Source organism: Nuphar pumila, chromosome 11 (assembly GCF_984573655.1).
Source record: "Nuphar pumila chromosome 11, dmNupPumi1.hap1.1, whole genome shotgun sequence".
NCBI lineage: Eukaryota > Viridiplantae > Streptophyta > Magnoliopsida > Nymphaeales > Nymphaeaceae > Nuphar > Nuphar pumila.
In genome coordinates, this window is record NC_143259.1 from 14,360,934 (window position 1) to 14,385,524 (window position 24,591).

The 24,591-nt window shown below is 34.5% G+C and overlaps 1 protein-coding gene across 2 annotated transcripts; it reads left to right on the top strand.

Annotated features, from left to right (window-relative positions):
• Positions 1–14,368: 14,368 nt before the first annotated feature.
• Positions 14,369–19,258, top strand: LOC149822065 (putative transcription factor KAN2). Of its 2 annotated transcripts, XM_089981003.1 has the most exons (6): positions 14,369–14,948; positions 15,201–15,277; positions 16,019–16,064; positions 16,230–16,380; positions 17,652–17,712; positions 18,798–19,258. In XM_089981003.1, exons 1-6 carry the CDS (start codon positions 14,417–14,419, stop codon positions 18,888–18,890), a joined length of 960 nt encoding a protein of 319 aa, XP_089837129.1. In that variant the 5' UTR covers positions 14,369–14,416; the 3' UTR covers positions 18,891–19,258. The 2 variants fall into 2 exon arrangements, with proteins under 2 accessions (XP_089837129.1, XP_089837130.1); XM_089981004.1 differs by lacking the exons at positions 17,652–17,712; positions 18,798–19,258 and adding an exon at positions 17,120–17,466.
• Positions 19,259–24,591: the final 5,333 nt, after the last annotated feature.

The following is a 24,591-nucleotide window of genomic DNA, read 5'->3' on the forward strand; positions in this document are numbered from 1 at the left end:
ACGTGTGCTAGGTTCATAATTTTGGTTTATGGATCAATGTGAATTTTGTATACAGTCTTACAAAATTTGTTATAAATGTCTGTACACAAAATTTGGAAATTGAAAGTTGAACGAAAAATTGCTATATCTCTCTCTCAGCAGTAGAACATAACCCTCTTCACGTTATCCTTGAGAACAGGTAGACGTTTAAAATAACTTCCTCTTACTTCTGGAGGCCTCACGTCCTTCATAGATTTCTAGGTAATCTTGCAGTCTGAGTTTTTGTATCTTCCTAAACTAGAAAATCCTTCAATTCTTCGCATAGTTTTGTGTGGAATCCAGGTATTTCATCCTGAAAAAAAAAATCGAAAATGAGACCAATATAAAAATGTAGTCATCATAATATAGGTTAATAAAGCATGTTTAAGTGTACAATATACAACGGTGAATTCTGGTGCTCGTTCATAGTATATTGCTTCAATATACTTCATTACAAAGATGCCACAATCGATGCCATTATTTTGTAAAGGAGCATCCTCTACGACATGAAGCCTCCACGGGCCAATGTCGACACCCAACATGTCTCTGAAAAATCCAACTTGTGGTTTATGTAAAAGCAAGTAAATTTTGGGTCACGGTACAAGATACAGTAATCTTAAAGATAGAAACTTACCAAATGCACAATGTCACGATCTACACTAATGTTATAGTCCAAGAAGTTGTATAGCCATATTTTTTGTTCTCGTACATCCAACACGTATAAGACCCAATGCTTTTTTGATTGCCACAATGTAGGAATCAATATCTGCAAATCGATTATAAAATATCTTAAAAAATGGATATGAAAATGCGTACTGATACCATAAAAATCGATGTTAAGAATCAACATATAAATCGATATTAAGAATCAAACCAATATTAGGAATGAGCATAGAATTAAAACAACATCTTAAATTAATATAGAAATTCCTATTGATAGCTTAAAAATAGATACTAAGAATCAGCATAAAAATCGATATTAAGAATCAAAACAATATCTTAAATCGATATTAAGAATCAACTTAAAAATGAATATTAAGATTCAGAGCAATATCTTAAATTGATTTAGAAATTCATATTGATACCTTAAAAATCGATATTGAGAATCAAAACAATATCCTAAATCGATATTAAGAATCAACATAGAAACCAATATTAAGAATCAGAACAATATCTTAAATCGATATATTGATAGCTTAAAAATCGATATTTAGAATCAACATAGAAATCAATATTAAGAATCAAAACAATATCTTAAATCGATATTAAGAATCTAAACAATATCTTAAAAATTGATATTTATAATCAGCATATAAATCGATATTAAGAATCAAAACAATATCTTAAATCGATATGCAAATTCCTATTGATAGCTTAAAAATCGATATTAAGAATCAAAACAAGATCTTAAATCGATTTAACATCTTACAAATCGATATGGTCACAAACCTTTTCACTTGAACAAAAGTCTGCCATTTGGTCATCGTTATCCTAGTATTGTATTTCGTCTAGAAATCCAGCCGCTTATGGCATTCGGCGGACAATACTTTGTTGAACGGAACAATAATAATAGTAAGTTTAAAACATGAAGGTACATTAGTAAATAAAATGACAAAATAAACATATAAGATAACTGATATACCATAAAATAAGGGGTGACGATGCGGACCGACATTGTTCTTTCCTTGCTTTGAATATACATGACGAAATTGTGTATAGTCTGTTTACAACAAATGTGTACTTGTTAATATACATGCCCATGGCATACGTAAATATATAACTGATAGTGGTTTCATACCTACAAAATTACTGATAGTGTGTCCTTCTGCAAATTCATCTCGCATCCGATTGATGTTCTCTTCGAGCACTATGCTAAGTTTTCTGGCACCTTATTTTGTAGACGTTGCACTAAAATTAGCTGAATATTCAATAAAATAACTGTAGCATTATTTTTAGTAAATGAACTGCAAACGGCGTAAAAAAGATGAAGCAGGTTATAGAAATCGAAGGTACCCTTTTTATGGACGTTCGACTGAATCGTAGCGTCCTTCTTCGACATCGATACAACTTTTGCAACGAAGGAGTTTAGAGAAAATATCGTTTTTTCTGTTCATTGCTCACGAAGCAGGTTATAGGAAAGGCTCATTTTCTTCTTTAAATGAAATGTTGCCTGTTCCATGCTCTTAAAGGAAATGTCTTGCGTGCCTTACAGAATACGACACTTCATTCATTTATTGTTCACGTTGTTTCACATCCCGCCAATTTTCAAAAATCACGCAAAAAGAATATTAACAAATAAAAAAATTATATTACGCATTAATTAAAAGACGCTGTTTCATTTGCTAGTATCATCGAAACGATGTTAGTACGTGTAAATGAATGACACGTAGCATAACATCAGTAGCATGTCAGATGGCATCTCCCTAAACTCTAGACCTTAAACTAATGTTATGCGACGTTTCTTGCAACTAAAAAAATAGCTATACATAATAAACTCAAAACTAGTAATTGCTATATGATTTAGCAAACGTAAGTACAAATCGTGGTAACTGCATAATCACTATACCTATTAATCGCTAAACTAAGTAATCACTATCACATGAAATGCTATAAATAATAAACCCTAAACTAGTAATCGCTATACGATTTAGCAAACGTAAGTACAAATAATGGTATCTTCATAATCGCTATACTGAGTAATCGACATATTAAGTAATCGCTATCACAAGAAACACTAAAAGTAATAAACCTCAAGCCAGTAATCGCTATACGATTAGCAAACGTAAGTGCAAATCGTAGTAACTTCCTAAACACTATACATATTAAGCGCTATACAGAGTAATCACTATCACAGAAACCGCAATACATAATAAACCCTAAGCCAGTAATCACTATACCTAAGTATAAATCATGAAAGAGTTATATAATTACAAACCTAAGTTTATGTAGTCTTGTCGATTTTTCAGTGACACTTCTATGTTACACTTATTAAGGAAATAATTATATAATTACAACAAAGAATGTCAGAATTACAACATAGAATTATCGGGATACACAAATCTCATAAGTTTATTCACTTGTGCTTGATGACTCAGATGGACATAGAACTCGTCTCTTTCTTGGACTTGGTAGAGTATCTTTATTCGGTGGCCTCTTCGTTCCCTTGATCTTATAAAACCCACTGGTAATCATCTCAACCAGCGACCCAATTTGTTTACTCAAATTCTGTACATCCTTTCGTAACTCCTTATTCTCACTCTCTAGCATCGCTAACCTTTGGTTGGGCGATACCTTCTCCTTTGGGAGCTGTGTTTGCTCCTTATCGTGTACTGCAACAAATGGAATCATAGTATCCGCCAAATGGACACGATGAACGCTATATCTATGCTGGAGGACAACATGCTTGGTGACAAGAGTGACCTCACTTTCAGGTTGCTTCTCCTCAATCTGTCAATTTTCATGCATGTGTTGCCAATATTGTTTGAAATAGTTGGGGTCATATTGTCATTCTTTATAATCATATGGTATGGCACAAACACCTCCTTTGTTTCAACTATCTAATTGTTTCCTGAAAAGTTCATGCCAATTCAAGTTTGTGGCCCCACCACTATTCAACTTCTTTTTCAATGCCATAGGCAATTTTGGTATCGACTGTCCCAAGCCAGCTTGCAGGAGTACTCGACTATCATGCTGCATCTCGGCTTCACATTTGCTAAAGAGTCAAATATCGCAGACAAACAGTTTCACAGCCTTAGCAATAACCTCGTCGTTCTCGTCCTCCCCATCCCCATAAGGTCTCTACACAATCTGTACAATCGAAATTGTGATTTAGATATAGACATAATTATTCATGCAAAATGCTGAATGTGATAACGATTTGTACTAAAGAAGACAAAATGCTGAATATGATTATTAGTTAAGAATGCTTAACATTACAACGATTTACAATAATGAAAGTTAGATGTAAATGCGATAACGATTTGTACTAAGAAAAATGAAATGCTGAATGCGATGATTACTTGAGAATGCTGAACATTATAATGATTTACGATAATGAAAGTTAGATGCAAATGCAATAACGATTTGTACTAAGGAAAATGAAATGTTGAATGCGATGATTACTTGAGAATGCTAAACATTACAACGATTTACGGTAAAAAAAACTAGATGCAAAAGCGATAACGATTTGTACTAAGAAAGACAAAATCCTAATGCAATGATTACTTGAGAATGCTAAACATTACAACGATTTACGCTAATGAAAGTTAGATGCAAATACGATAATGATTTTTAATAAGGAAAACAAAATCCTAAAGTAGTGATTACTTAAGAATGCTAAACCATATAACGATTTACGCTAATGAAAGTTAGATGCAAATGAGATAACGATTTTTACTAAGGAAGATAAAATCATAAAGTGATGATTACTTAAGAATGCTAAAAATTACAATAATTTTAAACCATTTACCTCATTTAATTGCAACCCATCTAAAATGAATTTGAGCATTTTTGCACTTGACATTTATTGAAGTCCACTCACCGATCATGGGAAAACCACAAACCGTAGGGCCATATTGAGGATGCAAGGCGACAATATGCTCCCAAGTTCAGGCCTACAAAAACAATATATTAGTAAGACTATAACCTTCAACGAGCTTAGTCCACAAGCACTAAATATATAATAAACAAATACCTGAACAAATGGCCAAAACCCCCCGATGGTTTTCGTACCCCTACTCGTACGGTAAAGTTGACGTACAAGTGTGCGAGCATAGCAACACCCCATGCCCAGTTGTCGACTTCATCTAAGTCTTTCAAGAACTGCAGCCACAAGTAACTTATTCTATAACCAGAACAATAAAAAAATAAAGTCCAAAAAAGTAAAGAAGGAAGCCGCTCAACTCTTGGTCAGCTGCTTCAGATGCACATACAACAGACCAGCCTTCCCATTTATTACAGGAAAAATAAACTTTCAACGATGAGGAATTGCCTCTTCTAAAAATACACTCACGTCATTCCTCCATCGACATTCCTAGAAGGGTCGTGCAATTGTCCCTTGAGTTATAGTTTGAATCTCGTGTTAGGGCAACACTTCTATGGCACTTAAGACCCGTAATTCGTGCCACATCTTCTAGGGTCATGGTAATCTCAAAACCCCCAAACTGAAACATGTTCATCTTATGGTTCCACTTATTGACCAGATGGGTCATTGTGTTTCAGCAATTTTCAAAATAATGTTGGTCCAGAAGGCCGTCGAAGTGCATCTTTCGTAATTGGTCCTTCTGATATTCACTCAGCTTTCTGAACCACAACAAAACTACATGCCACTGACACCGCCCTCTCAACTTTTCACCTGCTGCTTTGATTCTTTTCTAACCTGCTTGTAACACAAAATATCAAATCACAGTTAATCACTATACATTGTAATCGCTATCGCAATAATCGCTATACAGAGTAATCGCTATACATAATAATACCTACAACAATACACCGTGACATACAATAGCGATTAACGTACCTTAGTCACACTTTTCTCTTCTTCATCCCCTTCCTTCCTCTGCTTTTGTACTTCTTCCTTTCTTTCGTCCTTCGCGACCATCATATGCTTTTTCCTTTCTTTTTCCTTCTCTTCCTCGTCCTGCTTCTTCCTTGTCCTCCTTCTCCTTCCTTTGTTTTTCCTTCTCTTCCTCGTTCTCCTTCTCCTTCCTTTGTCTTTCTCTCTCTTCCTCGTCTGCCTTCTCCTTCTCCTTCCTTTGCCTTTCCTTCTCTTCCTCATCCTGATGTTTCTTCCTTTGTCTTTCATCTTCCATCTTCATCATTTGGCTTTCCTTCTCTTTCTCCTCCTTCTTCTTCTTCAATTTCCTTTCCCTCTCCTCCTTATTCTTTTTTTGCCTTTCCCACTCCTCTGCCTCCTTCTTCATTTGCCTTATCCTCCTTTGCTTTTCAAAAAATTCTTGCTTCATCAGTTTCCTTTCCTTCTATTCCTCCTCCTTCTTCTTCTTCAATTGACTTTCTCTCTCCTCCTCCTGCTTCTTCCTTTGTCTTTCCTTCTCTTCCTCGTCCTCTTTCTCCTTTCTTTGCTTTTTCCTCTCCTCTTCCTTCTTTTGCCTTCGCTTTTCCTCCTTCTCCTTATTCTTCATTTGCTTTTCCCTATCCTCCTCCTCCTCCTCCTTTTGCCTTCACTTCTCTTCCTTCTTCTTATTATTCCTTTGCTTTCCCCTATCCTCCACCTCATCCTTCCTTTGCCTTGGTTTCCTTTGCTTTTTTCATTATCCTCCTCCTTCCTTTCATTTTACTTCTCTTCGTCACCCTTCTTCTTCTTTTTCATCGTTGGATTATCATCTTCAATATCTGACGGATTCGGCTCCACTCTATACTTTACCAGCAATTGCTCCCTTACTTTATCATTCTCAATCTTCATTATTCTGTAGTACGCTTCTACTTGCTCATACAAAGCATACTCTTAGACAATTTCGTAAAGAGTTTTCTCCGCTGACGACTAAGCGTTTCTTCTCTTAGGAATATAAGCCATTGGTGACCTGCACAACATAAAAAGTTACCGAGACGACAAAGGGTGCTTCGGCAAAAGAAGATAAAGTGTTAGAATTTTTGTGAAACATTTAGGGAAAAATATTGTGAATAACTCCTTTTATAGCCGAGGAGTTTAATTCTTATGGGACCCGCCAAAGATTTTTTGTCGGTTCACATTTTTTGCGGTTCACGTCTTATAATAAAAGATTTTATAATGATGTCGTTGTCGGCCACAAAGATCTACCTTTGTTGCAAAAATATTGTCATAGTATAACACAATCGGATGATCAAATATCATACAAATCGATATAGAAATTACTGTTGATAGCTTATAAATCCATATACAGAATCAGGATAGAAATTGATATTTAGAATCAAGTCAATATCTTAAATTGATATTAAGAATAAAAAAAACATCTTAAATCGATATGAAAATTCCTATTGATATCTTAAAATTTGATATTTAGAATCAAAACAATGTCTTAAATCGATATTAGGAATCAAAACAGTATCTTAAATCGATATTAAGATTTAGAACAATATCTTAAATCGATTTAGAAATTCGTATTGATATCTTTAAAATCAATATTTAGAATCAGAACAATATCTTAAATCAATATTAGGAATCAAAACAACATCTTAAAATGATATGTAAATTCCTATTGATATCTTAACAATCAATATTTATAATCAAAACAATATCTTAAATCGATATTAAGAATATTATGTTGAATTGTTGTATCGATGATTAATATATTATACGATATGTATATCGATGTGTAAGATATTAGGTATTTTCTAGTATCGATTTTTAAGATGTTATACCATGTATTGTCCTATCGTGACCTATACAATGACGTCTATGCTTGCCACAACTAGATGAAAATCGCAATTGGCATGAGTACAAATCACGATACAATTGCACGAATAAATCGTTGTCTCATCTAGCCTTCAAATTTACACATCGTTTAGGGTTTAGGGTTTAGGTATAATGTTTAGGATTTAGGTTTAGAGTTTAGGGTTTAGGGCATAGTAAGATATGACACAATTTATAAATCCCTTTCTTTATCATTCTCAATCCTCATTATATAAATCATAAATCATTGCTGATTTAAATGTATAAATCATAAATTATTAAATATATAATTCGTTGCTGCTTTAAATGTATAAACGATTTGTACGTATAAAGACTATGAACTATCGCGATTTGCTACATCATGATCTATACAGCCTTGCCACGAAACCCATCAAATAATCGAACTAAATCCATTTGAATATCCTATTGTGATTTGCCTTTACGAGCTTTGTCTAAGCGAATGATACGTTCCATCACGATTTACAAAATGACTGATTCATAAATAGTTGAAAGAAAACTAAACAAATTGACACAATGTTTAGACTTAGTAAAAAATAAATCGAGTTAACTTTAAAGATACATACGTCATTGTGTAAATAGCTCTGAGACAATATCTGGTATAACAATTTACACTAACTGATAAAAGGCAAATAAATACAAATCGACTTAGAACCACAATTCTTTAAGTTTCATAATATAATAATCTTTTTCTTCTAGCGATTTGCTTTTATGAGTAATGTCTAGTGGTTTAGAGTTTCGGGAAAAGGGTTTAGGGTTTAGGGTTTAGGGTTTCGGGTTTAAGGTTAGGGTTTTGGGTTTAGGGTTTATGTTTTAGGGATTGGGGTTTAGGGTTTATGATTTAGGGTTTAGGGTTTAGGGTTTCGGGTTTAGGGTTTATGGTTTAGGGTTTATGGTAATGTTTAAGGTTTAGGGTTAGAGTTTAGGCTTTAGGGTTTAAGGCTTAGGGTTTAGTAATATATTAAGGGTTTAGTATTTGCCGTTAGGGTTTAGTAAGATATTTAGGGTTTAGGGTTTAGGTTTAGGGTTAGATATTTGTAGTATATAATTGAAACCTGTGCATAAGGAATAACAATTGTAGCGACATGAGGTGACCATTTGCGTGTTCAAATCATTCCTCATTTAGCAATTTCTATGGAAATCGCTTTAAAGCATCGTACCTGTAATTAAATAGCTATCACGTGAATTGCTATCATCAACAATTATAAATCTCTATTGCATCAAACGTATAAATCGTTCTTTCTTTAAACATATAAATCGCTGCTTCAAACTTACAAATCGATGTAGAAATCACACCCTTCATAAGTACATATCATTGTAACGTTTGGGCTTCAACAGTAAACCTCGTTGTACAATTTAGCAAACTTGAGTACAAATCTTGGTAACTTTATATATCATAAATCGCTACAGTGTTAAATGTATAAATCATTGCTGCTTTAAATGTATAAATCATAAATCGTGTTGATTTGGCTTTGTTACCAAAACATGTGTCATTCATTTATAAAAGAAACATCATTTCACATCCCGCTCGTTGACAAAAATCAATATGCCTTGTGAGACCTATATTCCGGTTGACAATTTAAGAGATTTACGCAATGACGTCTATGTCGGCCACAACGATTTGCCTTTATATAAAAAATATTAAAATAGTATAATGCAAATCGTGGTTGCAGTATAATATACTATTGATTTGAGAGATATTGTTTTGTTTGTTAATATCGATTTGTAAGATATTGTGCTAAATTTCTGTATCGATTTGTAATATATTATGCGATATGTATATCGATTTGTAACATATTATGTGTTGGCTAGTTTTAATTTTTAAGATATTTATATTATGATATTGAAACATGTGCGTGCGATATTTACATTGTTGCGCGATTGCGGTGCCGATTTGCTTATTCAAATTGCTGGTCATTTAGCGATTAAAATTAAAATCGCTTCACAGCGTCGTAGTTGTCATTAAATCGCTATCACGTGAATCACTATCGTCAACACACATGTATGATAAGTCGTTTCTTTTATTGGCACGGTAAATAACAACTCGATATAAGAAGATTTAATTTTGCATGTCGGCAGAAAGAAATCCTTTTGCCTTATAAGTGCATGTAGTTTTCATTCTCCTCCTCCTTCTTCCTTTGCTTTTCCTTCTCTTCATCATCCTTCTTCTTCTTCATCATCTTTAGTTCTTCCTCATCCTTCTTCGTTTGCTTTTCATCTTCAATATCTGATGGATCAGGCTCCATGATTTGTATTTATGATTTATGAAGTTATCACGATTGCTGTTGTCTAGGGTTTGTGAGGCATAACAGTACTTACGTTTATCATATCGATTTGTAACATGTATAAGCGATTATGTTGAATTATAGTAGCGATTTGTAGTATATTATGCAATATGTACATCGATTTGTGTGATCAAATTGTTGCTCATTTAGTGATTTCTATTAAAATCGTTGCACATTATTTGAAGTATGAATCATTGTAAATAGATATTATGTGTTTGTTAGTGTCAATTATTACGATATTTGTCATATGAATCACGTCAAAACATGCTAATACTATAAATTGTTACTTTTATTGGCATGGTAAATAATAACTCAAAGATCATTACAAATAACTGAATGACATTGAATGTTGAACAACGTTTACAAAGTTTGTATACTAAGTTAATAAACTCCAATTATTACACAACTCACGAGTGATACCTTATCATGCTTCCAACCAACTTATCATGCTTTGTCATGCTTCCAACCACCTTTTCTTTGGCAGGGTCAACCCATTCTTTGTAAAGATCTTCAATTATTTCTCTTCAATGAGTATGTACAACCACCAATTGAAACAATATTGAACATAACAAACATTTGAGAATCTGTATCAATTTGAATGGTGCAGTGGGCTGCCATTACGAATGAGCTCGTTTGCTTGCAAATGATATGTGGGATCTGACCCCTAATACAGAGTTGTCAGAACTTCTGCAGAAGAACATGGAGCTACCAACTGTAGAGTATACTTTTGAATATGCTCTTTTTGATTTAATATCTGATAGATCCTCAGTTGCACGACAAAGGGTGGTCTGACAACAGACGACGGTAAAAGATGGTCTGACAGTAGACGATGGTAAAATGTGCTTCAACAACAAACGATGACAAAGAGTGCTCTTGTGACAGTAGACAACGACAAAGGGTGCTCCTCCGGAGGTGTAAGGATGATCCAGAACGAAGAGGGTGACATATTTCGAGGTTGAGACTCTTCAAGCAGAGGTGTTTACTGCTTAGGGCGAAAACAAAAAAGTCATCCTCCATTTTCTGGCTGGAGGACATTTCGGTATATTGCTCGAAACGTCATTTCATGGCGCTAATAGCGGGAAAGGATACTTAAGTCTTTGCAAATGCACCGGACTTCGATGCTAAGTGATGCAGACACACACAGGGAAACAAGTTCAGACCCAAGAACGCGCACCTGCGTGTTCCGGGGGGGGGGGAACATATAACCTGCTATTAGCGCCACCTATGTGATTGACAAAAGTTGAGTACAAGATGGTTGCTAACCCTGCTACAAAACTACCTTGGCATTCAATATGGTCGGCCTCCCATACCATGGTGTGATAATGTCAGTGCCACTTATATTCCTATATAGCTGCCAATCATGTCTTTCATGAAGGCAATAAACACTTGAAATTGATGCTCACTTCATTTGAAATCGAGTAGCTAAATAGAAGTTGATTGTTTGCCACTTACCCTCTCATGTCATTGATATCTTGACCAAAGCTCTACCTTTTAGTCAGTTTTGTGATCTCAGGTTCAAACTCAAAGTCCATCCCGGACCGTTGAGTTTGGGGGAAGATGTTATAGACAGTGACACAGGTCAGAACGGGTTTGGATATTCAGCCAAAAGAAAGACCTTATATTCTAAGGAATCTCCAGGAGGCGCCAAATGTGAAGATCAGAAAAGGATATCTGATTGAGCCAGCTCAAGGGATTTCATCAACCAAGCAGGAAAGAAAGCCTTCCTACCTGATAATCGGTTTCTTAAATCAATAAGATCTGGTGAATAAATAATTGATCTAGTCAATCTTGTACACAATCTTTAAACATTGGAACTCACTCAGAGTATATGAGGCCTGGTGTGAAGATTGTGGATGTAGGTGATTTTACCACTGAATCACGTTAAAATGTTCTCACCTCTCTCTCTCTCTTTCTCTCATGCTGTTCTTTGTGACAAACTTCAATTTGTTCATGGCAAAGGATCGAACTATATCACAACGATACTTCAGTTTACACGTGTTGTGTCTTCTTATATGCTATTCTTAACATAGTGACAAATGGCAAAAATCTTGTTTTTCAAAAACTCGCAAGAATTTGAAATTTTTTCATAAATCTCGCATGTTTTTGGCAAAATCTCGGTAATAAAAAAAACAAATTTTTTTTTTATAATAAAAAATATTGAAACATAAAAATACATGGGTTTTTCATGATAAATAGCTGTTTAAAATGTAAATATCGTGTTTAAATCATGGTATTTATGCTTTTTCATAAATCTCGTGAGAAATTGCCGTTTTAAACTTAATTTCAAGCAATTTCTCATGATATATATTATCGCAAAAATTTCATAAATCTCAAGATATTTGTCACTATGATTCTTAATGGAAATCTGCACAAAAATGGCATGCCCTTTGCTCTTTTGATCATGTCCATGTGACAAAGCCAAAGAGGGCGGGGTCTTGTGCCAAGCTGAAGGCCCAGGTTTGAATCCCTCTGCCAAATGGGGCTTAAGAGATATCTGGTAGGGGTCTGCAGCTTGCTTTTCAAGAAAGAAAAATGGCTACCTATGGTTCAATGTCTACTGGTTGCTGAGTCCACTTGTTGGTTCCATCACAACACTCAGGACCACACCTAGTAAAGCCCTAGCCACGAGCCTGTTTGTTTCCTCCATGCAGTTTGTCGTCTCACTCTAGGGACCATCTTGGATTGCATGCAATGACTAACCACCACAGACTTCGAGAACAGGGAAAATGTAAATATACATGATTTAAGAAAGTCAGTAGAATTTCTTGGAAAGGGGAGTGATTGTGTCTTTAAACAAGCCCCAAATCTAAGGCAATGAAATAATAAGACTCTTCTAGACCTTCAGAATACTTTTTCTATAATCTTGTCTAGCATTAAACGAGGACACATCTTCACATGTTGTCAGAATATATGTCCTGGAGATGCTTTTGATCCATTTAATCCTTTTTACCTCGTCGTTGCGTATATGTGGAAATTTTAGTGTTAATGACTCTTAGGCTGCTAGTTATCACTTCACATGTGGGGGGAGTCTAAACCTAGGGTTTTGTCCAATTACAAAAATATCCTATTTTTGCAAAACTAGGTTGTGGGTATTGTTTTTTTTGCCTGGCAAGATTAGCCTTCTTCACTTAGACATGTTTATTCAAAGCTAGACTCCTCAACTCTATAAAGTTGAGTAGTTTCCACTTTCTATCTTGATCCTGTGATGGGAATGGATCCTCAAGATTGGATTTGCTTTGCATGGCCCATCGGCCATGAATTTGCAACAAGATATCTTTTTCATGACAAGGAACTCACCAGGATTGAGTCCTAAGTGGCAATGCCCTAGAGTGGTAAATTTTTGCGAGAATGCACATACTTCGCAGTGCTGCTCCATACCTCGCATGATCGATTTCGAGAGAAATAGAACTCAAGATGTCCAAGGCATGTAGATATTGGATACCTTAACCAATCGGGCGACCCTGTGAAGACTTTTTTTTTTTTCATATGAAGGATACAGAAACCACCCCTAAAGTAAGAGACCTGGTCGCGCTGCCGTACTTACGGTCACTCTTCCAGGGGCGTAAAACCGTGGCGCACCCTTCACCCCTAGAAAGCCACCATTCGGCTTGCGCAAAGGGGTGACACCTGTGGGATTTGAACCTACTGCAGGGACTTGCTACTGGATTATTAATTTTGCTTCAATGTTTGTGTGATTTATGGATGGATGTTGGGGTAGAGGCACCTTGAATGTCTTTGCCCTACCACAAGCCTAAGACTTAATTTGCTTAGATTCTTATACTAAATGTAGGGAATGGAGAAAACAAACTTTTCAAAGGGCAGACATGCCATTTTGGGACTCAAGAGATCAACTGTACCATCTTGGCACTGCCAAAGGGTTATATGTAGAATTTAGTGATATTTACCCCGTTGAGGAAGGAGGATAGGATGGGTTATTTTATTTGATGGTGTTAGTGAAGGCAATATTGACTGTCGGTTCCTAGAGGCACACCCAAATGGGTCTGTTACCAATGCATGGCCGCGATGAAGGCATTAAAGGCTAAAAAAAATTCTATTGAAATACACCCACAAGGCATTTCAGTCATTTTGTCACATGAAAAATCAATGGGATATTAAAATACTAGTTTTTCAAGATTAGGAGACAATTTTAATAATTTTCCCCAACAGAGAAAAATGATTGGGTTTGGGTCCGTCCGAGTGTTAATGAGAGTTGTGAGACAAACCCACAAGGTAAAAAGGCAAAGACAAAGTCTTTTTGTCTCAAAGAAGAAAGAAAGGGGAAAAGAATAAAAGTATAATAAACTCATGCCCCTTTTTATTTCTTCTTTAATTTTTTTTTAACTTTATTTATTTATTTTTTCCGTCCATAACCATAATCATAACCATACGTACACAAATTAGGTCCCGTTTTTTTTTTTTCACCATGCATTTTTTGTTTCTTTTCCAAGTAGAGAGAAAGAGAGAGGGGCCTTCCTACATCTCTCCGCTATAGCTGCTGTAAGTGTCATTTTCTGTTATATCCTCTCATACCAAGGTGCTCAAAGGAGCTCAAGAATCATCCTCTCTTTTTTTTTCCCTCTCTCTCGTGTGTGTGAGAAACTCTCTGAAATTCACCTGAACCATCTATCCGTTACTGCAAATCTCGCCAGAAAACCAACCACCAAGCCGGAGATCCAAGTGGGGTCATAACCTACCCAACCTCTCCTCGATGGAGCTCTCCCACCCACCGCCCGATTTGTCCCTTCAGATCAGCCCCCCAAACGCCAAGCCCACCCCCACCTGGAGGAGGGACTCAGACCCAGATGCCCACCACATGGCCTTCTGGCACCACCCCAACCGCCTCAACCCCACCAAACCAGAAGCCTCCTTCGAGCTATCCCTTCCGAGCCCCAGGCCGCCGGAATCCGACGCCATTCCGGCAAGGTTGTTCCCGGACCCCGCGGAGGGAAAGGCCTACCACTGCATGGGTCAACACCATGGCTACGGATTCAGGCCTATAAGGGGTGTCCCCATCTACCATTCTCCTCATTTCCCCTTCCTTCCAGCCGAAAGTTTCACCACCTCCATCCCACCCGATTCGCTGTCGTTACCGTCTTTATCTCCGGTGGCTGCAATGTTTAGATCGAGGTTCGCAGCGAGGTTTCCCGCGAAGCGCAGCCTCCGGGCACCGCGGATGCGGTGGACGAGCTCGCTCCATGCGCGGTTCGTTCATGCCGTGGAGCTCCTGGGAGGCCATGAGAGTAAGCCATTGATGTTTTTGCTCTTTTAGTTGGGAAATATTGGTCTTCTGTGTGCTGCTATAGTTCCTCAAGCCGATCCAACGGCCGTGGATGCAGTTAGTGGGAAAACCAACGGTTGTTATCTTCCACAAAGAAGATGCACGTTGTCTAGCTAGTAATCAGGAATTGCTATTGCTGTCATTGTGCTTTCCGCGGTTTTTCTTTTTTATCTGGATTGAGTGGGGGATTAAATTTTCAATCTTGTTTCTAAAGGAGCAACACCAAAGTCTGTTCTCGAGCTCATGGATGTGAAGGATCTCACTCTAGCCCATGTAAAAAGCCATTTGCAGGTTCTCTCTCTCTCTTAATTTTTTGACCTCATAGTAAGGTTTATAGCTACACCCTCTAGGCACTTTGGAATGAAAAACAAATTAATGTTTATTTAGTTTATAGTTGTGCAACATATTTTGAACTCTAGGGAGTTCTATAGATGATTTGGTTCCTGACAAGAACAAATTCTGAACTCTAAAAGCCACCAAGATGAAGTTTTCAGCATTATTTATTTATTCATCTCCAAAACCATCCAGAAAACATGCCTTAGTGAATAGTAGATGTTTGTCTTCTCACATGACTCGAGATTTAGGGAAATGGGAAAGAACCCACAAAAGAAAAGGTGTGGGGAGCAGAAACTGGGACGATTCTGATACAGAAAACTGAGTGGAGACTGAGTACTGTGAGGCTAGCCGACGTGAGAGGTCCTAATATGAACAGTTTTCTAGGACGGTTTTCTAGGAGCACATCTCAATCATAAAATTATAATGAAGAGTTGAACACAAGGAAGAGAGAAAAATTTCCTTGTTCTCTTTTTGAAAGAAAAAGCTGGTCATCATTGCACAATGATATATTCCTTTTATGCGCTGACCACAGATAAACCCATGGTCAGCCGAAGTGGGCGAAACCATGACAAACCCTAGTCTTATGTAACTTTTTCCTTTATTTTTTAAATAAATGTTTCAATTTCGTGGTAGTAACAATTATTTATTTCTTATAGTTTATAAATTAGAATTATTATTGTTTTTTTCTGATTACAGATGTATAGAACCGTGAAGACCACTGACAAGCCTGCAATATCTTCGGGTGGGTATATATATATATATATATATATATATATATATATATATATATATATATGAGCTGTTTTTTTTTTCTACATATTGTTTTTGTCATTTTTGTGGCTGTTCTGGGCACAAAGTGAAGAATATGGTATGGAAGAAATGATGGGTGGTCTTCATCTTGGTTCAGGGAAGCTGGAGGGACTTGAAACGGGCCATGGTGGGGAAATTTCCGATGAGTTTTCACCGAGAAATGCTGCATCAGCAGATGGTATCAGTTCTAGCACCGCTGCTCGAGATTTCCAGTCGATACATCAGAGTTTATGGAGCAATTACTCCAGGTGAAATTCCTACACCGGCTATTGCCTTGGTTTATTATCTTTGATCACCTCAAACCATAGAAGACATGTCATATAGTGCATTTTGTTTGGAAACCAGAGTCATGTCATATGGATTACATATTCCTTATTTTGAACGGCATCCTGTATAAGAGAATAGAAGATGGGAACGCCATATCTGTAAGATGGTTCTGAAGAAAAAAACTGCAGAAATTGGTGCACGTGTAAGTTAGAAGCCTTGTAGTCAGCTAATTTGTTTATTGTGCCTTTGTTTGCAATTTTCACTTTGTACACTTACATGTTTAAAAATATACTTGGGCTGGAGTGTTGTGGAGTTGGTTCCCATTAAAAGATGTTGAAAATGGCACCCTTTTCTTTCTTGCCTGCAATCCAACAAATATTGGATTATCTAAATACTAATTCATGGCTGCGCTTTGGTTTTCACAAAACGAATTTGTAAGCTAAAAAACATATAAAGAAAACACTGATTTGCATTAACCATCACAGAAGAGTGTAAGCCATGGTCAACAGCTTTCATATCCATTTCTTTTATGCAATCATTCTTAGCACTCATTCATTTGTGCTTATGTGTTGATATTTTCAATCACATGAATTTCTCAATAAGGTAAATGAAGAACTTTTGGTTCAATATTTTATTATTTATTGTTTTAACTGTTAATTCAAGAGATTGAATTATCCTGATATGTTCTTGTTATGTCTTTTTTTCTTTTCAATATCATAGCAGTGTACGAAAAAATAAAAGTACAATGACACTGAAGGAGAGCCGGAAAAGGAAGGTTTAACCAGAAACTTATGTTTATCTGGCCATCATTCTAATAGTGAGTCACTGCTGATGATGACCATGAAAAGAGAGGATCAAAGAGTCTTGTGCTATCAACCATTGGTTCTTTGTGTCCTAGATCATGGCAGCATTCAAAATAAGATGAAGAAAGAAACAAATCAGTCGTTTCAATATTCAAATTAATAGGCTGAGATCCATATCTGAATGGGAAACTCCTATTTAGAGATAATTTTGGGTGCAAGATGCTGATAAATGAGAGGAAAAGGCATTCACAAGAGCCTTAAAAGTTGAGTCTGTTGCACCTTTCATGTAATTACTTTTACCATATAGGCCATCACATGCAGGTCTCCTTTATTTTAATCAGTACATAACCAAAACTCAAAATGGTTAATAGTGAAAGTTAATGCTTTCTTTTTTGCAGAATGTCTTTTGCTTTGATTGATGGAAATATTCTCTCAATGTTGGTTTGCAGTATGGGAGCTTGGTTGCAGGCAGGTTCAGTGGATTCCCTGTCCAGCATGCCTTATCTAAAGGTACCAACTCTGATTTTACACTCAGAAAATTGCTTTTTCTATTTTAACTGAAAATAGGGTGTTACCACCACCTTTAGTTTCAACTGAATTATCAAAGTACCTTTATTATTTAAAATCATGGGCTCTCTATTTCTTCATATTGTTCATCTGAAATCTAACTTGGGGAGTGAAAATTTGGGCTGGTATATATTGGACCAAGCAGATCTAGTTGGCTGTTTGCATCGACAGCCCTGTCCACAACTTCATAAATTTGACACAAAATGCAAGAAGCTGCAACCCAAGTCTAGGAGGCTCTCAATGGCCAAATGCATGCAGTTCTCCAACTCGGTTAATTAAGTTTCCTAATTTTTCTTATATATGATTTGAGACATCCATGAAGTTCCAAGTTTTGGTCATGACCCGCACGACCTGTAAACTGAATTCTAGCAGATTCCTCCATATTTAAGGAATTCTACAACCCGTGATCTAGATGCGTATGTGCGCGCGCGATCACACACACACACACGCGCGCATGTATACATAAAAAGACATTTTATAATTAAACTAGTTAACAAACTTCAAAGTCATAGTCACAATCTTATGATAAATTAAACTATATAAAAAATATAAATCCCTGAAAAATATTGGTATCTTTAATTTTAAAATATATGCAAAAATATGAGAAAAACATGAAAAATCTAAAAGTATAAATATTGCATTAATAATATAATATTTTAAAAATATTACATTTCTTTTGGGAATTATATCAGCTTTTCAAAATCTCATAATAAAATTGCGAGATTTTCAGAAAATGGCCGATATTTGGGACTATTCTTCAAATGATGATTGACTAGAGCATCTCATAATGGTAACTATTTCATTCCTTTGATAGATAGCAATGCGAGGGATGAATATGTTAAATTGCTTATATCTCAGTTTTTTTTGCTTTTCTTTACTTTCTTTTGGCCAACGGATAGTTTTTATACTCATGTGTATCTATCTATCTATCTATCTATATATATATATATATATATATATATATATATATATATATATATATTAAAGAAATGTATATGTGACCACCACTAAAATGCGTGTATTTGCAGGAAAAGAGCAGCACCCTAGAGCGCTCAACCACCCTTTCAGGGGCAATCTACAAAAGCCCCAACTTGGAGTTCACTTTGGGGAGACCTGACTGATCTATAAAATTTCACTTGTGCTATTTCTTCTTATACAACAAAAAAAGAAGAAATGGTTAAGAAAGAAAAATACAAGAGAGAGAGTGGATGAAGGAGAGATGCTGTTCTCTAAAGATGAGATTGAAGTTTAATTATCTCTACCATTCTCAAAATGTAAGGGGTGCTTTGCCTTTATGAGCATTTAGGATTCCTTTCAAAACAAGAACGTGCATGCATGAGATATAAAGAAAAGAAAGGCGAAGGAACGATCAGATCAAACTGTTCCTTCGTGATAAAGTGTCACAAAGCAAGGATTCTTTTTCTTGGTAATTGTACTCTTGCCGACAGCTGCAGCAGCCTTACCATGAATAATCGAAATTTTCAACAAGATGACCCTCACTCTTGCAAGCACTGCTTCCTTTTCTTTTCTCTCTCTTTCTCTATATATATTTGTCTAGTGCAGATGCTCATACTGTGGGAATGAGTTCAATCTCATTTTTTTAGAGAAAGTTCCATCTCATTGATTCATGCATTTTCTTCTTTTTTTTCTATAATAAACCGATCCATGCATTTTCAAGTAGATTGGATCGTGTGGATAGGTTTAGCAGGGTTCATTTAGTACTAAAAATGTCTTCAATATAACAACTTGAATGTAAAAAACCTTTTTCTTTATATTTACATTTTTTAGCAAGGCGATAATTTTCATTTTGGTGCACCTCATTTTTAATCTAAAAAGATATTTTAAATTTTAGATTTGTTGGTTCAAGGAAAATTTAAAGTAAATGAGCCATGATAATTTGATCCAGATGGTCAGCTAAGATTTACTTAATGGTGTATGAGTAATGAGGTGCTACTCATTGATACCAAATTTGTGGTGCCCGCATCTAGGAATGCACATGAGCCGAGCCTGGGCTGTTCAAACTTGGCTAGGTTCAAAATGTCTTCGTTCAAGCTCGAACCGAGCTTAATTAGAATCGAGCTTGTATGACATTATCCAAACTTAACTCAGTTCCGAGCTCGAGCCGAGCTTCAATGGTATTCCAATAAAGAATCTTATAATTTTTTTTTTTGTAAAGGTGAGATTCAATCCCCAACCTTTTTAACATTAACCAAGTGACTCACTACTAAGTCATTGCATGTCTTTTGACTATTGTGACTGAAAAAAATATATACATACTAAACATTTTTAGATTAACGTACAACAAGAAAAAGCAAAAGATGAAATTTGAACCCAACACCTTCTGATGAAAAGTCTAACGATAACAATGACCTTTTGTATTTTATTTGTAAAGATATTATATATCGGGTCCGCAACAAACCGAGCCTTACTGAGCTTGTCGAGTCGACAGGTCATCCAAGCTCCTTCATACACTTGTTCAAGCTCGGCTCATTTACGAAATGATCGAGCCCGATCCGGCTCGGTTTGGTGTGCATGCATCCCTACTCAGGTATGCACCAAAGAGTCTCTCTCTCTCTCTCTCTCTCTCTCTCTCTCTCTCTCTCTATATATATATATATATATATATATATATATATATATATATATATATATAAAGTGTTACAATGCACAACCATTTGTGCATTATAATAATGTGCACAATTAATTTTAAGACAACATATGACCTTAAAAATAGCTTATTTATAAAAAAATTTAATAGTTTTTTTTGTCATTTTGTAGATTATATTATTTAATTTAAACGTCACCAATTTACCATTCCATCGAAACCCCTACACATTTCCAATGCATGTTCCTTCTTTCGTTGCCCATCGATCACCCAACCAAAAAAAACATTGAAAAATAACAGCAATTCAATTCAGGGTGAGTACCAGCCGATTGTCTGTCACATTCAACATCTCTCTCTCTCTCTCTCTCTCTCACACACACACACACACACACATTTAACAGCAAAAAGAACATCATAATGCACCTGATTTACACTTGCAAAGTAGAATCAGTGCTGAACAAAGGCCCAAAAGCAACACTAAGTTGCAAATTGAAATTATGACCGGCTACTTCATCTTTGCTGCAGAATAACCCTGTATTAACAGAAACCGCCATGTTCGTTACCTTATGTTGCAGATCCCTACATTCTCATTTACTAAGACATTCAACTCTGCTGGATGTTGGGCTTGATGAGCTTCCGCTACCTGGTAGGGTTAAACTTCATCTAGAGCAGGGCTTTTGTCCTTTGTCCGCTTCCCTAGATAAGGTATTGGCATTGTCGCCAAGTGCCAAGAAGGGTTGCATCTCTATCACTATAAGGAAAAGTTTTTTTACCAGCACGTCACCATAGGCACCAGTAAAAGAGCATTTTCACTTGCGCTATTTTACTTAGTGCCAATGAAAAAGTGAGTTATATTGGCGCTAGATGTACTCCACCAATATAATAAAAAAATTTGTGCACGTAAAATGTTTGCGAGTGTAATGACTTTTTTTTGGCGCAACAAAGAAATGGGCTAGTAAAAAAAGTTTTTTTTGGCATACATAAAAATTGCACTAGTAAAAAGAAACTCATTATAAAAAAAAAGCTTTTCGCTCATTTGCAGGCTCTCTCTCTCTCACTTTGTGTCTCTATGTTCATCCACTGCTATGGTTGGCGTCCTCTCTCTCCCTCTTTCTCTTTGTCTCTCTCCCTTTCTCTATCTCTCTATGTTCACCACCACCGTCAACATCCTCTCTCTCTCTTTGTGTCTCTTTGTGTTCCCTCTTTATCTCTCTATCTGTCTAGCACCGTGTTCGATTGCTTATCACTGGTGGCATCCTCTCTTGTGTCCTTCGCTCTCAACGGAATCCTTGCGGCATCCACTTCGGCGTTCTTACCCAAGCTATGCTACATCTGATTTTTTATACATGCTTTAAATTTTAAGGATTTTAGATTATAATATATTTTTTTGTAATTTATTGAGTGAATGCATGCTAAATCTAATTTTTTAAGGTATATTTTATATTTTAGGTGTTTTAGATTATAATCTATAATTTTATAATTTATTGAGTAAATTCATTTTAAATTTGATTTTTTTTCTCATGGATGCTTTAGATTTTAGAGGTTTTGTATTTTAATTGATATTTTTATAATTTATTGACTGAATGCATGCTAAATCCTATTTTTTATGTATATTTTTTATTTTAAGGGGTTTAGATTATAATACATATTTTGTATTTATTGAGTGAATGCATGTTAAATATGATTTTTTCTCATGTATGCTTTAGATTTTAGAAGTTTTAAATTTTAATTGCTAATTTTATAAATTATTGAGTGAATGCATAATAAATTTAATTTTTTTCTCATGTATGCTTTAAATTTTAGGGGTTTTGGATTATAATCCATAATTTTATAATTTATTAAGTAAATGCATGTTAAATAATTTTTTTTTGTTTCAAGTATGCTTTAGATTTTAGGGGTTTGAACTATAATCCATATTCTATGCAATTTTCTTACTGAATGCATGTTAAATCCGATTTTTTTCATGTATGATTTAGATTTTAGGAGTTTTGCATTTTAATTTATAGCTTTTTAATTTATTAAAAAATTGCATGTTAAATCAATTTTTTTCTTTATATATGATTTAGATTTTAGGGGTTTTCTATTTTAATTCCTAATTTTGCAAGCTATTTAATAAAAGCATGCTAAATTTGTTATTTTTTTCATATATATGATTTAGATTTTAGGGGTTTTGCATTTTAATTCTTAATTTTATAATTTATTTAGTGAATGTATGTTAAATTTAATTTTTTAAAGTATTATTTAGATCTTAGAGGTTTTGTATTTTAATTATTAATTTAGAAATGCATAGAGTACTTTAATTTAATATGTATATATAACTATATATATGCATAAAGTACTTTAATTTTTTTTACATGATATCCAAAGTATAAATATCGATGTTGATATAAATTGAGTCAAGATATATATCCCTGGAACAAACATTGAAATTAAGCCCAATTAACATACCCATAGAAGAATGTCTACATGATAGTGGTAGGTTTTCATTTATTTGGTGATATGTTTGTGCTATGTTGTGATGTTCATACTTTTGTAATATATTGATTGAATGCATCATAACCCAGATTTTTTTAAGTATGATTTAAATTTTAGGAGTTTGCATATTAATCTATATTTTTGTAATTTTTTAGTGAATGCATGCTAAATCTAATCCATATTTTTATAATATATTTATAGAATGCATGCTTATTTTAAATCTTTATTTTATCATAATATTATTAACTTATTATTAATTTTTTAACAGATTCTTCATAAACATGTATCATTAAAAACATTGACATAGGAATAAACACATAAGGTTGACATTAATATGTATGACCAACCCATAGGATGCGAAACACAATAGCTAAGTAGTTTAATAGGAACAATCACACGAGATCCTAACCACACACCTTTATATTTTTTTCCTTGCATGCATTACCAAATTTTTACAAGGAGGATATTTAAACTTCTGTGGTGGTATGTATATTCCTTATACATATAGTATAATTTTTTAAAATTTTAGCATTCATTCAACTATATGTGATATATATATATATATATATATATATATATATATATATATATATATATATATATATATATATATATATATTGTTATTGCAGAAAAAGTTTAACATTTCTGAGATGATGAAAGTATAGGTGTTAAAGAAATATGCAAAAGCTTGGAGAAACTTCAGGTGCAAGCTTAGGAAGATCTTCAAACATCATAGTACACTCGATGAGCGCTTGACAACACATCCACCTTACATCTCTTCTGATTAATAGAAAAGTCCGATGCGTTATTTTAAATTATAAAACTTTAGGTTATGAGATGTCATCATTTCCTTATTTCATCAATTATAGAATTGTTTATACATATTTGAAACAAAACTTAATTCTTATTTTATTAGCTGAAGTTGTCTAATGTGTTAATTCATGAATTTTCTCTAATATTCTAAATTTTTAAGTTCAAATATAAATATGGAAGTTATGGAGGTTGAAGTTCTAGAGGGTTAAAAGAAGAAATATATATAGTTGTTTGTGTATGTATGCTTTAAATGTTATGTTTCTTGTAAGGTTAAAAATATGAATGTTGAAGTTATGGAAGTTCAAATATGAATATTGGAGTTAAGTAGGATTTAAAAAATAAATATATATAGTTTTGTGTGTATACGCTTTAAATATTATATTTCTTGCAGGACTTTAAATATAAATATTGAAGTTATTGAGGTTCATTATGGAAGTTGAAGTTATGGAGGATTGAAGAAAGAAATGTATATAGTTATATGTGTATGTATGTTTTAAATGTTGTGGTTCTTGCAGAGCTTCAAATGTAAATGTTAGAGTTATAGAGGTTCACTATTGAATGAATGAATGTATGAACTAATGTATAAACATATTCATTTGGTGATGAATGAATGATTATAAGAGTTGGTTTATATTAAATACAAAAAGTGTATGTATGTATGAGTAGATTCATTTTAGAATAAATGAAATGAATGAGCAAGATCATTTTAAATGAATGAAATGAATTGATGTATTAATTAGTTTATTTTTAAATGAATGAATAAACGTATGAGCATATTCATTTTTAACTAAATGGATGTATGTATGAGCATGCTAATTTTAGAATGAATGTATACATAAGCATGTTCATTTGGTGATGAATAAATAAATGTAAGAGTTGGTTCATATTAAATACAAAAAATGAATGTATATATGAGCAAAATCATTTT